The sequence below is a fragment of the Electrona antarctica genome, assembly GCF_951216825.1.
Source record: "Electrona antarctica genome assembly, chromosome: 9".
NCBI lineage: Eukaryota > Metazoa > Chordata > Actinopteri > Myctophiformes > Myctophidae > Electrona > Electrona antarctica.
In genome coordinates this window covers 55,402,104-55,419,397 of record NC_136790.1, presented here as the reverse complement: position 1 = coordinate 55,419,397, position 17,294 = coordinate 55,402,104, and the positions used below count along the sequence as shown (strand labels likewise).

Below are 17,294 nucleotides of genomic sequence, written 5' to 3'. Positions count from 1 at the left end.
AGCCTTTATACATGTCTATGCCTGTAACCCTATTATATCCTGTCTGTGACCAGGATGGGGTGATGAGGAACTCAGACTATTATTATTGTTATTATTAACCCCATCCTGTCTGTGTCCAGGATGGGGTGATGAGGAACTCAGACTAGTATTATTATTATTATTATTATTAACCCCATCCTGTCTGTGTCCAGGATGGGGTGATGAGGAACTCCGACTTCAGCAGCACTCTGACCGTGTTCGGCTTGAAGCCTCGTTCAGGTGAGCTTTTGTTCCTCTCCTCACTCCTCTCCTCGTCTCCTCTCCTCACTCCTCTCCCCTCCCCTCCCCCTCTTTTAAACATTTATTTTGCCCCTCCTATATTCGGCTATTAGTGTAGGTTTTTGTCTTACACAAACATTAAATTCACATTGACAATGAATGGAGAATCTTACATCATTGTGGCTGAGCAAATAGACATGTGAGAAATAATGTACGATGATAAGAGCGCCCCTCACTTCACACGGGTGTGATTTTTGAGGGGCGCTAGCCCCTCCTATATACAGCTTTAATGTTTGTCTTTCAACGATGCTTGTTTAAGAAAACGCCTCATAGACGATAAAGATAAATGTAATGTTTGTTTTGAGACTAAAACAAACATTATGTTGTAATTGATGTTGTACGATGATGAGAGCGCCCCTCACTTTACACGGGTGTGATTTTTTAAAATATATATAACCCATTTATTTTTTATATATTTAGACTATAAACAGCTTTTGTCCCCACACGTCTCAAGATTTGCCTTGACCACGGTAAGAGAATTCCGGTCAAATGTCCGCTTTTTATGACGTAAATTAAACATCACAACAACATTGAAGGGAAAATTGACGTCGTATGTAAACGAGCAAATCAGATAAGCAATCACAGGCAACAGGCATTCTGATTGGCCAGAATTAACCAATCACAGGCAACAGGCATTCTGATTGGCCAGAATTAACCAATCACAGGCAACATTCTGATTGGCCAGTATGGGATGATGCATGATGATGTATGAAGAGCACTGACAAGAGCGCCCCTCATTTCACACGGGTGTGATTTTTATTATCGCGAGAACGATGGCTTCTAACATTCATCATGAACATTGCTGAGGACCGATTATATGACAAGAGGTTGAAAAGTGGTGAAGCTGTCCTTCGATCCAGCGCGACTTACAGTAAACGAGGTGAACGCGAGGCAATATACGTCAAATGCATATAAATAGCCATCTAGAACAGTGGTTCCCAAACCTTTTCATGTCAAGGACACTAATCAGCCCCGCGGACCCCCATTTGAGAAGATATGCCAGGGACCCCCAGTTGGACATGCATTAGTCTACGGACCCCCTATTTAATGGCATTTCTATCTCTGGGACCACCAATGTATATTGTAAAATCAAACACTGAGAGTGTACATATGGAACCAAATGGACTCGTTAGGGTCCATTTAGTTCCTACTCTCACCTATGGTCATGAAGTGTTCCTACTCTATATATGGTCATGAAGTGTTCCTACTCTCACCTATGGTCATAAAGTGTTCCTACTCTCACCTATGGTCATGAAGTGTTCCTACTCTATATATGGTCATGAAGTGTTCCTACTCTATATATGGTCATAAGGTGTTCCTACTCTCACCTATGGTCATGAAGTGTTCCTACTCTATATATGGTCATGAAGTGTTCCTACTCTATATATGGTCATGAAGTGTTCCTACTCTCACCTATGGTCATGAAGTGTTCCTACTCTATATATGGTCATGAAGTGTTCCTACTCTATATATGGTCATGAAGTGTTCCTACTCTATATATGGTCATGAAGTGTTCCTACTCTATATATGGTCATGAAGTGTTCCTACTCTATATATGGTCATGTAGTGTTCCTACTCTCACCTATGGTCATGTAGTGTTCCTACTCTCACCTATGGTCATGCAGTGTTCCTACTCTCACCTATGGTCATGCAGTGTTCCTACTCTCACCTATGGTCATGAAGTGTTCCTACTCTCACCTATGGTCATGAAGTGTTCCTACTCTCACCTATGGTCGTGAAGTGTGGGACACGACAGAAAGAACAAGATTGAGGACAAACTGAGTTGTTCAGACGGTTGGCTGGCATCTCCCTTAGAGATAGGGTGAGAAGTTCAGTCACACGAGAGAGACTCGGAGTAGAACCGCTGCTCCTTCATTTGGAAAGGAGCCAGCTTAGGTTATTCAGGCATCTGGTTAGATCCAGATGGATTATATCTCCACTGGGAGGAGACCCCCGGGGCAGACCAAGGACCAGATGCGGTGGATTTTGTCCATGGGGAGGAGATCCCGAGGCAGACCAAGGAACATATTGGGAGATTCTCCCCACTGGCGTTGGAATTTTTCAGGATCCCACAGAAGGCTAAAGTTGCACGGGACGTGGAAGTCTGCAGCTCTGCGCTGGAACTCGACTCCGGGTAAGCGGTTGAACATGGATGGATCTCTGCATCTGTCTTTGGACGGAAGAAGACGCATTATCTTAATAATACTTGTAATGGTCGCTATCGGGCGGCAACCGTGTGGGTCCAAAACTTTACGTTTTCAGGAAATGGGACAAAAAAAATGACCCGTTTCAATTTACGGTTTCAATGGAGATGCATTCCCACCGAAAGATGAAATGTCATTGAATCACTTGCAACTCCACCTTGGGGGAGTCGTCATCTTCATGCAATTCAGATGATCAGTCTAATCTACGTAACTGACAGGACAGATGATCAGAGGAGCAGAGTTTCTGCCGCCATCGTTGAGACACGGACTGAAAAACGGAAAGAGTTTCTCGGCGGCGAAGACGCAGCCCGTGTACGAGTAGAGGTGAACTCTGGTCTCCTCGTCGTAGAAGGAGACCACGCCCTCCTCGTAGTCCACGAACACGCCCACCTTCTGGACCTCCTCTCTCACGGCGAGGAGAACGGCGGGGCCGGCGGCGGCGCGGTACTCGTTGGCGTTCCTCAGCACTATGGTCCAGTAGCCGTCGTCCGGGCTCAGCGTGATGTGGCCCTTCCTGTTGATGGACTCCCTGGCCACTCCCAGGCTCCACTCGGTCTTCCCTTTGACCTTGACCTCGTAGTACATCCGTCCCGTGGAGAAGCCCTCTATTCCCAGGGCGTTGACGTCCTCGGAGAACCTCTCGGCGTTGTCCGGGAGGTCCTTCCACACGTTGCCGTGGCTCACCTGCTTCCCGTCCTCGGACAGGATGAGTCCGCAGTGCGCCGTGTCGGGGTCAAGGGTCACGTCCACCAGATACTGCTGGACCCTCTTCAGCTCGGCCTCGTACATCTTCTCCATCTCCTCGCCGAGCGCCTTCTCCAGCCGAGACACGGTCGTCCTCACCGCCCGCACGTGTGAAGTCTGATGGACGTTGACCCTCGTCCAGTCCTTGGTGGGTCTCCACCCAGAGTCGGCCACGGACGGGAACTTCTGTCCTTCGGCTCCCCCCGAGAACCTCTTCAGCTCGGCGCTTCTCTTCTTCAACTCGGCGATTTCGTTCTGCAGGTCCTTGATGAGGCCCTCGGCCTGCTTCTCGTTGGTCTTCTGCCTCTCTTCGATCACGTCGATGAGCTCGGCCTGGCTCCTCTCGATGCAGCTGATCAGGGCGGCGAAGACCTGCACGCTGGCCGCCACCACCGTCTCCGCGTCCTTCTTGCCGAGCTCCAGCGAGCGCTTGACCTCCTGGATCTTCAGCTGCCTCTCCTCGATCATCTGCTGAACCTCGGCCTCGGTCTTGGCCTCGTACTCCTTCAGCTTGTGGTTCCTGAACTGCTCGGCCATCTCGGAGAAGACCTTGTTGACGGAGAACTCCAGTCTCTTGTAGAACATCCTGTTGCACAGCGGACACCTGCACGCGTCGTCGGCGTCCCAGTAACGTGTGATGCAGGCCTTGCAGTAGTTGTGTCCACACGGAGTGCTGATGGGCTCTGTGAACGCGTCCAGGCAGATGGAACACAGGAAGTGATCTTCGGACAGGAGGATGCTGGCGGAGGCCATTTTCTTCGCAATGAGGATTAAAAGTGAAACGGTGTGTGTGTGGTGGGGAGGGGGGATTTTATTATAGGATTTAACAACTGGGGATATATAAAACGGGAACTGCAGTAAGACGTCGATGATGTAGGATCTGGGAGGTGTTTATGGTGTTACGACTCTACGGGCTGCGGGATAATTCTATGGTGTTCTTCTTCACGATTTTACGCTCACTTTATCTCAGTGTCTCTCGCTCTCTCTCTCTTAGCACTAAGTACTTCACATCGTCACATCGGCTTTTATGCTGAGCTTTGTTGAATCTTACGTCATCATGGACGGTTACGTCAATCCCCCCCAAACGTGGAGTTCCACAGGGCTCTAAACCGGAGCCTCCACCTACTCTGATCAGCATATCTAGATGGATACATTATATATTATCGACTGGCATGTCCATGAACAAGGACATGCATACCGGTCGTTATGCGTGACATTACTTGCGCAAGCAGAGCGCGCAAGTAAGGTGGCCGTGCCGTATTTGTTATGGGTATGCCGTGGTATATATACTGATTTTGAGAGTGACGTAATGAAGATATGTATCAATGCCGGGGTATAACTGGCTCTCAATGGTGACGTAATAAAGATATGTTTCAGTGTCGGGCCTGTCGGGTGGATTAAAGGTAATGTCTGTATGTATACATGTATGTAATCTGAAATTACATATCTTTATTACGTCACCATCGAAAGCCAGTTATATCCCGTCATTGAATTTAAGCCAATGTCACATCGTATGTAAACCATCTGACATTTTATAATGTCCACAGCTGTTAAAAATCACACCTGTGTGAAGTGAGGGGCGCTCTTATCATCGTGCATCATCATACTGGCCAATCAGAATGTCTGTTGCCACACATTTACGTCATATTTGGCGGACATTTGACCTAATTTCTCCTTTCATTGTCGATGGCAAAATATGAGACGTGTGGGGACAAGATGACGTACATTTTCCCTTCATTGTCAACGGCGTTTAATGTTTGTGTTGCGGACATCTTGTAGGGGACAAAAGCTGTATATAAATCACACCCGTGTGAAGTGAGGGGCGCTCTTATCATCATACATCATCTCATTCTGGCCAATCACAATTTGTGTCCTCTTGTCTTCACTTTTCTGCCTTCACTTTTAGCTTTAATATGTTCTTAACGGCTTGAACATCAGTACTGATTTAACTGATTATCCAGGACCTCCCACGGTGCCAAATATGTTTTAATGCGTTACTCAGCATTCTATTTAACACAATTGTGCCGGGATGCCTTCAAAATAGGAGCTCTGGGGTGCCGGAAAGACATGGGCGCTTTTACTCTGAAGCCGCGCTAACAGCTAATCGAACGGTAAGCTAATATGAAGGCAGAGCGAAGCAACGGGTGCCTGAGAGTCTCAGTCAAAAATTTAAAAAAAGGGAAAAAGTCAGAATATTCTCCCCTCGCCTGATATCATTGAGGACGCGCTAGGACGTGTACACACATCCTTTGTACGCGTCGATTTGGTTCCCTAGGACGTGTGGAGCCGTCCTACGGACGGAAACGGTTAATGATAAAGCTATATTGTTGCCTTACAACCAGGGTCCCTGGAACAACATATTTTCAGATGGGGGTCCGCAGCCAAATACAGATCATTTTCTGGGGGTCCTTGACATGAAAAAGGTTGAGCACCACCGATATAGAAACATGGGTTTTTCAGAAAACTGTCAGGATTTAGAAGCCTTTTTTTTAACGACCTCAGTCTAAAATTGGTTAAGTAGCATACATGGCAAACTAGGGGGTTTTCATGCTAGCAAGTTTAACGGACATAGAGTGGCAGCCAAGTCTATGGACTTTTTCAGGCAGCCCTCACTGACACTTGTTTCACCACTTGAAAGAATTGGTGCCGTCACACCGAACCTTAATTGGATCGTGTATCTATCCTTGTATATTAAAGGACCTATAAAATAAAATTCATTTTTTTCAATTTCTTTTGTGTTTTTGGGGCTCCCATATGTGTTTTCTATCCCCACAAATAACCAATCAGGCTTTCATATCTTATAGGTGCTTTAATAGAAATCGGCTCAACTGATTTTGTCCTCATCGTGATGTCATCAATGTCACCCTACTTTGTATAATTCCTCCTTATTCAGTCTTCAGTTCCACATTTGCATTTCCACTTTGTTTACAATGTCCACCATTGTTGATTTTCCAAGCTGGCATGGAATGGAAACAAGCCTGGTTTTATCTAGCATCAGTATTATAATGACTCAAATAATAAATAATCTGCATATCAGCGCCCCCACCCACCTCAGGACATTGTGGTATTGCAGCTAAAACTGCTTTCAAAGTCCAGAAATAAATTACATATCAGAGTGGTGATTGAGGCTCAAACCATTAGAAATAACTTTGAGGGACATAGACAATATCATATTAAATATTAAAAGCAGTATTAAAATGCATGCATGTTATTTTCACTTTAATATTAATGTTTTCATGCCGTATTGTCCAGAATATAAGACGACTCTGCTCATAAGACCATCCACATTGTCCAAGACTCATTTGTGGAAGATGAACATTGAATGTCAAATGTGACTAAATTTGACGTATTGACCAGTCTTGGAGACATGGCTTATAGAGTAATGTCTTGCAGAGAAACAGCAAGTTGAGAAAACAGGCTTGAAAGGTTCACTTCTGTGGTCTCTAACATTACACCTAGCTACATGTTTAACCATTTATTTCATATTTACATGTCGATTTCAGCTCTGACACTTATTTCAGACATGCTCTAGTATGTGAAGAGTCTGCCTGTGCCGTTAACTCATTTTAACTAAAAAAAAAAGAAAGTGTTTCTCCTCTGGTGAAAAGCTGTAATTTGCGTCTCTCAGTCAAATCTGGTCACAAATGGTCTAGTCCCCAATTCACCCTTTGTCAAGTCCCGCCCGTGGTTCTGCCCCTCTTCGCACCCATTGGTTGCCGTGTCATGGTTGGACAAAAATCCTCTCTCTCCATCCACTACCATTGAAATAATAGGTTTTTCAGTTGCTTCGTATTAATATTCTGTCCATTCAATTATTTTTTTAAACTTGGGATGTTTTAGCAAATTCAACATAAACAAGGCGGAACCAGGGCGGAAGAGCCTGCTGGTTAGTCAGTCAGGGACCAATCAGAAGGCTGACAAAGGGTGAATTATAAAACGACCCAGTTTTCTTTTAGGATATTCCCATTGGAAACGAACGCCTTATATTTCAGGCCAATGGGGTATCTTTCACACCTTCATATCCTTTCAAACACTTTTTAAAATATTTTTTTTAAATGTTTTTTAGTTTTTATATGTAACGCCGTGTGAAGCCCAATTTAACTCTGAAGGTTCAGTGGAGATCTTCATTTCATTTTCAGCCGTACTACTGGCCTGCAAAATGAACACATTTCACAGCTTTATGTCAATACAATCAATACATGTGCAAGGAGTTGGATGATTTTGACAGTTGATTTTTCAATCAATCAACTGATTATTCAATCAACTGCCAAAATTAGTACTAGTCTATGTGATGATCAGAGGAGTAGAGTTTCTGCCACCCTCATTAGGACCAGGACTGAATAATGGAAAGAGTTTCTCAGTGAAGTAGCAGCCAGTGAAAGAGTAGAGGTGAACTCTGGTCTCCACATCATAAAAGGAGACCAGACCCTCCTCATAATCCACAAACACTCCCACTTTCTGGAGCTCCTCTCTTACAGGGAGGAGGACAGCAGGGCCAGCACCAGCACGGTACTCATTTTCATTCCTCAACACTATAGTCCAGTAACCATTGTTGGGACTCGGTATGTGTTCACCTTTCCTGTCGATGGACTCTCCGGCCACTCCTAAACTCCACGCAGTCTTCCCACCAACCTGAACCTCATAGTAAAACCTTCCTGAAGAGAATCCTCGTTTTCCAAAGACATTGAAATAATATGAGAATCTCTCTGTGTTGGCTGGGAGGTTCTTCCTTACGTTTCCATGACTCACTTGTTTATCATCCTCAGACAGGATGAGATAGTGACCTGCTGTATCAGGGTCCAGAGTTACATCCACCTCATATTGCTAGATCCTCCTCAGCTCAGCATCATACAGCTTCTCCATCTCTTGACTGAGTGCCTTATCCAGCTGAGACATAGCTGTCCGCAATGTCCCCACATGTGAAGACTGGTGGACATTGACCTTTGTCCAGTCCTTGGTCGGTCTCCACCCTGTGTTGATGGATGTGAAGTTCTGGAGGAGGTGGTCTTCAGAGTGTGAGATCTGTTTCAGCTCAGAGATTCTCTTCTCTAACTGAGTGACTTCCTGTTGCAGATCTTCAATGAAGCCTTCAGCCTGTTTCTCGGTTGTTTTCTGCCTGTCTTCAACCACACCAATGAGCTCAGCCTGGCTTCTCTCAATACAGCTGCTCAGAGCATTGAAGACCTGAATACTGACGGCTATGACTGCATCTGCATCTTTCCTGCTGAGCTCTACAGAGCGTTTGACCTCCTGAATCTTCAGTCGTCTCTCCTGGATCATGTGCTGAACTTCAGCCTCAGTCTTTGCTTCATATACTTCTTTCAACGTGTGGTTCCTGAACTGTTGAACCATCTCGGAAACAAAAGTATTGACGGATAGTTTTGGTCTCTTATTGAAGGTTTCTTGACACAGTGGACACTTGCACACATCCTTAGCGTCCCAGTAACGTGTGATACAGGCTTTGCAGTAGTTGTGTCCACATGGAGTGCTGACCGGATCAGTGAACACCTCCATACAGATGGAACACAGGAAGTGCTCTTCAGACAGAAGACCGCTGGCGGACACCATTTCTACACTGCTGAGAATGAAAGTGAAAGTGTGAAACTGGAAATACTGCAGCTTTTATTCAAGAAAGTCCAATAAAAAACACAACCAGCTAGTTAGATCTAAAGGTGTGTAAGGTGTGAATCTAAAGGCATCTCTTTCGGGCTGTACGGTAGCTCTTCTCTCAGTCGTTCTCGCTTCGGACTAACGAACCCACATCACGTCATCGGCTTTTAAGCTGAGCTTCGTCAAATCTTGCGTCATCGCACGTGACGTCAGTCCTTCCCAAACATGGAGTTCCACAGGGCTCTAAACCGGGGCCTCCAAATACTACCTCTCTGATCTGACATTGTGTGTATCATATGATGATGGCATCGTTACTTGCGCGAGCAGAACACGTACTGTTCGGCCAATCAGGGATTGTGTATTTTTGGTGACGTAACTATGGTACATTTCATTGGCTGGGTGATCGTCTATGCATGCATGTATGTATGTGTACGTACGCACGCATGTTGGGGGTAAGAACGGTGGTCCCTGATTGGCTGAGAGACAACACCGTCACACTTGGTGACGTAAGCAATCTATGTTTCAAAGTTATATATAAGAAACGTAAAACATTGTGCCACAACATGTAAGTTGACACGAGTCTGCAGTGGTTTGGCCGTTCTTGTGTGCAAAGCGCAAGTTGGCAGCTCGACAGAACGCATTTCTAAGTTTTCTATGCATTTCGTGCCCCCCCCCCAAAAAAGTGGGGCGTGAACAGTAAATCTGTTCATGATCAGTATTCTAGATAATTAAACACTGTCTCTGGTAGCGTTGAGGTGTATTCTAGATAATTAAACATTGTGTCTCTCGTAGCGTTGAGGTGTATTCTAGATAATTAAACATTGTGTCTCTCGTAGCGTTGAGGTGTATTCTAGATAATTAAACATTGTGTCTCTCGTAGCGTTGAGGTGTATTCTAGATAATTAAACATTGTGTCTCTGGTAGCGTTGAGGTGTATTCTAGATAATTAAACATTGTGTCTCTCGTAGCGTTGAGGTGTATTCTCGATAATTAAACACTGTCTCTGGTAGCGTTGAGGTGTATTCTAGATAATTAAACATTGTGTCTCTGGTAGCGTTGAGGTGTATTCTAGATAATTAAACATTGTGTCTCTCGTAGCGTTGAGGTGTATTCTAGATAATTAAACACTGTGTCTCTGGTAGCGTTGAGGTGTATTCTAGATAATTAAACATTGTGTCTCTGGTAGCGTTGAGGTGTATTCTAGATAATTAAACATTGTGTCTCTCGTAGCGTTGAGGTGTATTCTAGATAATTAAACACTGTGTCTCTGGTAGCGTTGAGGTGTATTCTAGATAATTAAACATTGTGTCTCTCGTAGCGTTGAGGTGTATTCTAGATAATTAAACACTGTGTCTCTGGTAGCGTTGAGGTGTATTCTAGATAATTAAACATTGTGTCTCTGGTAGCGTTGAGGTGTATTCTAGATAATTAAACATTGTGTCTCTCGTAGCGTTGAGGTGTATTCTAGATAATTAAACATTGTGTCTCTGGTAGCGTTGAGGTGTATTCTAGATAATTAAACATTGTGTCTCTGGTAGCGTTGAGGTGTATTCTAGATAATTAAACATTGTGTCTCTCGTAGCGTTGAGGTGTATTCTAGATAATTAAACATTGTGTCTCTGGTAGCGTTGAGGTGTATTCTAGATAATTAAACATTGTGTCTCTCGTAGCGTTGAGGTGTATTCTAGATAATTAAACATTGTGTCTCTGGTAGCGTTGAGGTGTATTCTAGATAATTAAACATTGTGTCTCTGGTAGCGTTGAGGTGTATTCTAGATAATTAAACATTGTGTCTCTGGTAGCGTTGAGGTGTATTCTAGATAATTAAACATTGTGTCTCGTAGCGTTGAGGTGTATTCTAGATAATTAAACATTGTGGCCCTCATTTATCAACCGTGCGTATGCCAAAATATGGGTGTACGCCGAAATTACCGCAATTTTCGGCATTTACGATTTGCGCCAAAGATTGAAAATTATCTTGTGCCAAGACAAAACTCACGTCTGGTCGGGAGCTGTCGTACGCTTTGTCCTCACCTGTTTTTCTGTCGTAGAACAGCGGAGCAGCATTGTTTGACCAGCTGAGAGGCTGTCACAGGCATCGAAACATATGTATTCACTCCTAAAATGTTTATATAAAACTGTATAGGTATGTATATGGGCTAAATGTAAAAAAGAAAAAAAAGTAAAGGAATACATCAACGATGTGTCTTTGTGTCATATGAAATTAGTAGGAGATTTCCAACTTTACAAGCAAGCAATTCAAATCGCGCATTTAAAAACAATGTTGCAAGTTAGATGCGTAAGCCATTTAAACAGTGTTTTGCATGATGAGCGCATACATATGAGGATTTGGGCTGTCTGTGCTGAAATATTTCCATGACGGGACGTTGGAGAGTATAGTGCAGTGCTGCGGCAGCGCGGAGAGTCCCAACATGGGTAGCCTACTGTAGCCTAATCTACAGCAGGCCGATGTCTTTCTGGAGTTACAGTATGTGCAATCTCCTCCTCGTTTAATAAACCTGACGCGTCGCTCGAATGCCAAATGTGCCGTGCCAGCGCAAGTGGGAACGCATCGGAGATAGTATAGGCTAAGGCAGCCTGCAGCCCACCACCATGACCACCACTGTCCAGTGCCACATGAGGCTACGGTTTTGGCTGCAATATTCATATAATTGACAGTTGACAGCGAGGCAATTTAAATAGACTGTCGGACGTGCATGGTCAATTGGTCACGGTGTCACGGACGGACCAGAGAGACAGACAGGACAGGAGATGCACCTTGCAAAACAGCAGCGTGTGTGCGCGCCTATTTGTTATATAATTCATGGTTCACAGGTTCAGGTTTTCGTTCACTAATATATCTTGTTGTATATTAAATGAATAAAGACTTTAATAATTGAATATAGGCCTACAACTAACAACACAGTGACAGTTGCTTGCAAATTGCGATATGTGCGTGCGTGCGTGCGGGGGGGTGAGGCGGGCATATTTAATTCATGCAGGTTTATTTATTTAAGATACAACAAGTTGCGTGTGCGTGCGTGCGTCTGTGTGTGTGTATGGGAGGGGGGCAGGGGCAGCAAGGCAACTTAGGCAAGCGAGTGAAACATTTTTTCTTCCTGTAACCATGGTTTCCAGGTCGTATTGCAGTTGTTCATGTCGCAAAAACGAGGGCGAGGCTTGATTTTATAGGGTGTGCCAGATTGATTTCAGCCGTCACATTTATCACTGCTAGGAATGAAATTAGGAAGAAACAGCTGTCTGCGATCACTTTGTAAATGCCGACCCGACGTGGGTGTACTACGAATCCTACACTCGAATTTGGGGCAGATTTTACACTCGATTGATAAATGAGGGCCTGTGTCTCGTAGCGTTGAGGTGTATTCTAGATAATTAAACATTGTGTCTCGTAGCGTTGAGGTGTATTCTAGATAATTAAACATTGTGTCTCTGGTAGCGTTGAGGTGTATTCTAGATAATTAAACATTGTGTCTCGCAGCATTGAGGTGTATTCTAGATAATTAAACATTGTGTCTCTCAGCATTGAGGTGTATTCTAGATAATTAAACATTGTGTCTCGTAGCGTTGAGGTGTATTCTATATAATTAAACATTGTGTGTCTCTCTCGTAGCGTTCTGTAGGGCGACTCGACAGCAGGAGAACTCTGAGCCCGGCTTCACCATGAGGAGGAAGATGGAACACCTCCGAGAAGAGATGGAGCAGATCGCACTGCTACGACAGGTCAGGATAATGACGAGAATCAACTGGTTTCTGGTGAAAGATAAACGTTGTGAGCTAACGCTAACGTAAGCCGTTCCTTACAGTGGCGGTCTCCGAGCCGGGGAAACGGAACAATGCCGTGGCAGCCTGTACCTACTGTTCGCCGCCACCGTGTGACAAAGAGTTAATAATAATAATCACTGGGTCTGGGTAATAAGTCTGGGTCTTCCAATGGTGCACCCGGATCTGTAGAGCGTGTTTCTTTTGTGTCTTTTCAGATTGTTTCCCAGATTGGTCGATTGGTGTGTGCGCGCGCGCTGTTTCAACAGCTAAAGTTTAGAATAATGAAAGGTGGTTAAACACTAAGGCGACGTGCATGTGTTCCAGGTCTCAATGGGTTTTAAACCGTTCATGTGTGTGTGTGTTTTTTTTTTTTTTCAACAGAACATCGAGTGTCGGCTGAAAGTGCTGCTCCCGGACGACGTTGGCGCCGCCCTGATGGACGGCGTGGTGCTGTGCCACCTGGCCAATCACGTGTGTCCTCGCTCCGTGGCCAGCATCCACGTGCCGTCCCCCGCAGTGGTGAGTCTCCCTCCCTAACCCATAGGGGGCAGTGGTGAGTCTCCCTCCCTAACACTAGGGGGCAGTGGTGAGTCCCTCCCTAACACTAGGGGGCAGTGGTGAGTCTCCCTCCCTAACCCATAGGGGGCAGTTGTGAGTCCCTCCCTAACACTAGGGGGCAGTGGTGAGTCTCCCTCCCTAACCCATAGGGGGCAGTTGTGAGTCCCTCCCTAACACTAGGGGGCAGTGGTGAGTCTCCCTCCCTAACCCATAGGGGGCAGTGGTGAGTCCCTCCTTAATCCATAGGGGGCAGTGGTGAGTCCCTCCCTAACCCATAGGGGGCAGTGGTGAGTCCCTCCCTAACCCATAGATATTATAAAAAATAGATTGCCGTTGCAGTTCATTGGAGCGACGTGTATCCGAATGAAGGCAAGCGGAAGTGCAGCTGAAGATTTTTTTTTAACAAATGTTTATAACTGTCATGACAATACATTACAATACGAAACAAGACAAACAACAACAAAGTTATTAATACAACGATACAACATCAGAGCCAGGGGGATTAGATTACTAACAGAAAACATTAAAGAGTGAACACAAAGCAACAGTTCTCCGCAGCTTTCTTATTTAGAAGTGCTGAAGGCGTCTTTTCCGGGACTTATGTTACACACGCGGAAGCTGCTCATTGAAGGCAAATGCTTTGCAAGGAACCTCGGGAAAATTGTGCCTTCAATTGTGACACGCGCCTCAGAGCCGGAAAGGGCGTCTATGTTTATATGTCTATGCCTAACACTAGGGGGCAGTTGTGAGTCCCTAACACTAGGGGGCAGTGGTGAGTCCCCCACACTAGAGCAGAGGTTCTCAACGTATAAATTCCACTGCTGTGCGAGGTCTCCAAACTTTTATGAGTTGAGAAAATTATGAAGACATGCAGACACGTCTTTAGCATCACAAGTGTTAACCCATTTAGACTAGAGTTCTCATCGGGCCTGAAAATTAAGGCCTGGCCCTACCCTACCCTAACTGGGTCGGCCCGACCCTAACAATTACCATAATGTCAGGCCCGAAAACCCGAAAAAGCCCGAGTGAAAAAAAAGAGAAAAAAAGGGGGAAAAAAATGCCACTATATGGCCGCGGCGCCGTGGATTATTGAGACGACCGTGTCAGAGAACGCACTAATAGTCTAGTCGCCGAAATAAAGGATTTATGTAACTCATGTTAATTGGCTGATAATGTTCCATTTCCAACATTCTAATGGTTTCCAGCAATTTCCAGGGGTGAGTAAACATCTTCTGAATCAAAGTAGCAGCGATCCTCTGAAGTGACGCAGTTAATTATGTCCAATAGGCTACTGTCCCGTTAACAAAGTGCAACTATTTCATCATTCACCCGAACAGAGCTATACAATATTATGACAATTGTCAACTTGGCTATAATCTACTAGGTTACTGTATAGTTTACATTAATCATTGCCTCTCAAACCCACATACCACGCGTAATGTGCGTTGCCTAACCAAAAGAACAGACATACAAACCATCAACATGCCGCTCGATGGCGTGTCGAGTCTGTCGACAGCTTGCAGATCTTTTATTTTGGGCAGTGGGCACACAACGTGGTGCGCTGCGCTACGATGGGGAAATTAAATAGCGTAACAGCGCGCTGCGATACGATTTGTAAACCAAATATCTGTAGCCTACAGTGTGACTGTAACATTGCTTGGTCATCATGTAACTATATTACGTGTATGCAGGCGCTTTCATAGTTATATGGAGCTGATAGTTGATTAGGTAGCCTAATTTAGCTTATTCACCCAGCTGGGTTCAACGAGACCATCGTTAAGCCCCGACGTTTCCAAAACGAGCTATTGCGGATGAATCGATGGTCTTATAAAACATTTAAGCATATGGCAAGTTAACTTAAGTTATATAGTTGATGCTGAGCAGTAAGCAGCTCATTTGGTTGGCAAACCAGAGGCCAGTCAGCGGTAGCAAGTTCAACAACCACCGTTCTATTCTGTCACTTTGGTGCGCTGCTGCTGATCATCGCCTCATCCTCCTTCAGTCACATATAGTATAATAGCCTAAACTGTAAAAGTTAATCGCCAACATTCACCAGCTCAGCCCTCTTCATATTAAATAAATACATTACACAAACAACAGAATTGTTATTTTTGTTATAATACAATTATTAAAAAAAAAATCACGGAAAATCACAGAGTCCGAGGCTCGGCCCGGCCCGACTAATTATCGTGCATTTTGGGCCCGGCCCTACCTAAAATATCGGGCCGGGCCGGGTTCGGGCAGAGATTGAGAACTCTAATTTAGACCTGAGGACGATTCAACAAATGCCAGGTGCAGTACTTAGTTTAGACAGTTTTTGGTTTGGACTAGTCATTGGTTAGACCAGTCATTGGTTAGACCAGTCATTGGTCCTACAACTACAACCTATCTCACGGGGCAGCACACCTAAACCTAACCGTAACCCATGTCTAACCAATGACTAGTCTAAACACCCCACAAAGGCCTTCTAAATCCTGACAGTTTTCTGAAAAACCCTATGTTTCTATATGTCAGTGGTCCTCAAACATTTTATTGTCAAGAACCCTCAAAAATATATGTAATTGGCCGCCGACCCCAAAATATGTTATTCCAGGGACCTCCCAGAAGCAAAGATTTGAGTTAAAAATGTTCGCTCTGAAAGAATATATGTTCAAAAATCTGCGCCACATTTTCACGATTCTTCAAAAAAAATACAAGCTCTATGAGCTTGTAGATCTGCTATTTTTCAATAGCTAAAGTATAACGTAAATCTTAAAACACCAACAGGGGTTCCCGCCCAGAATGGGCTAACTAAATGTCTCACTGTGTTTTCTTCCAGCCAAAGCTCAGCATGGCCAAATGCCGGAGGAACGTGGAGAACTTTCTGGATGCTTGTAAGAAGCTGGGCGTCCCACAGGTAACTTTATCACTATTAGTATTACCAGTAAGACGCCTCAATATAGGCGACGGGCGACCGAAGGGCTGAGACACTACCGGAATAATGTCACTTCATTATGTCATTATGGCCCCACAGTGGTGGAATGAACTTCCCACTGATGTTAGGACAGCAGAGTCACTGCCCATATTTCGCCGCAGGTTGAAAACCCACCTCTTCAGGAAACACTACCCTTCCTCTCTGCCTGACCTACTTGTTGTTAACTAGTTGTACGAACGCTTGTTTTCTATTGTTGTATTGTTTATTGGATCTTGTTTAGTCGATACACTTAATTGTTTTAGCTCATGCTCATTTGATTTAGCTATTTTGTCTCATCTGTTTAAGGAAATAGGTAGCTGATATATTGCACTTTTACCTTAGCGCTAGGTATACTCTTGGTTGCTTGTTTTTGCAGAAAATGCACTAAAGACTTCTGGTGATTAGTAGTTTTTGTTCCCTACCTATGTTGAATACACTTATTGTAAGTCGCTTTGGATAAAAGCGTCTGCTAAATGACTGTAATGTAATGTAATGTCGGCACTGTCACAGAAGTTTCATTTTAAATTGTCTATCTAACTAGGGAACTATCCCTTTAACACACCCTTTGTGTGCATGTGCGCGCGTGCGTGTGTGTGCGTGTGTGTGTGTTCTAATCAGGATCAGCTGTGTCTTCCTCACCACATCCTGGAGCAGCGAGGCCTGGTGAAAGTGGGCGTGACCGTACAGGCTCTTCTGGACCGGCCCCCTTGCAGACCCTCCCAGCTGCTGGCTGTTTGACGCTGTGGCGCGTGTGTGCGCGTGTGTGTGTGTGTGTGTGTGTGTGTGTGTGTGTGTGTGTGTGTGTGTGTGTGTGTGTGTGTGTGTGTGTGTGTGTGTGTGTGTGTGTGTGTGTGTGTGTGTGTGTGTGTGTGTGTGTGTGTGTGTGTGTGTGTGTGTGTGTGTGTGTGTGTGTGTGTGTGTGTGTGTGTGTGTGTGTGTGTGCGTGTGTGTGTGTACCTCGCTCCCTTCCATCCACCCAAACTGACCATACCGTCGTCACCCCACCCCCCCAAACGGCCTGCTGTGACTTATTGGCGTTCCAATGTGACCGGAAACCATCTTGGTTTTCTTTTAGCGCTAGCCATAGCACTCGGGAGCCAACCAGAATATGGAGAACATAGACG

At 44.9% G+C, this 17,294-nt stretch overlaps 1 protein-coding gene across 1 annotated transcript in view; it reads left to right on the top strand.

Annotated features, from left to right (window-relative positions):
* lrch2 (leucine-rich repeats and calponin homology (CH) domain containing 2) overlaps positions 1–16,982 on the top strand; it is a 75,437-nt gene extending 58,455 nt beyond the window's left edge. Inside the window, exons 17-21 of the mRNA XM_079511082.1 lie at positions 192–258; positions 12,508–12,617; positions 13,041–13,178; positions 16,036–16,113; positions 16,789–16,982. Coding sequence (XP_079367208.1) covers positions 192–258; positions 12,508–12,617; positions 13,041–13,178; positions 16,036–16,113; positions 16,789–16,908 — 513 coding nt within the window. The 3' untranslated portion in view covers positions 16,909–16,982. The remainder of the gene's footprint in view (positions 1–191; positions 259–12,507; positions 12,618–13,040; positions 13,179–16,035; positions 16,114–16,788) is intronic.
* The last annotated feature ends 312 nt before the right edge of the window (positions 16,983–17,294 follow it).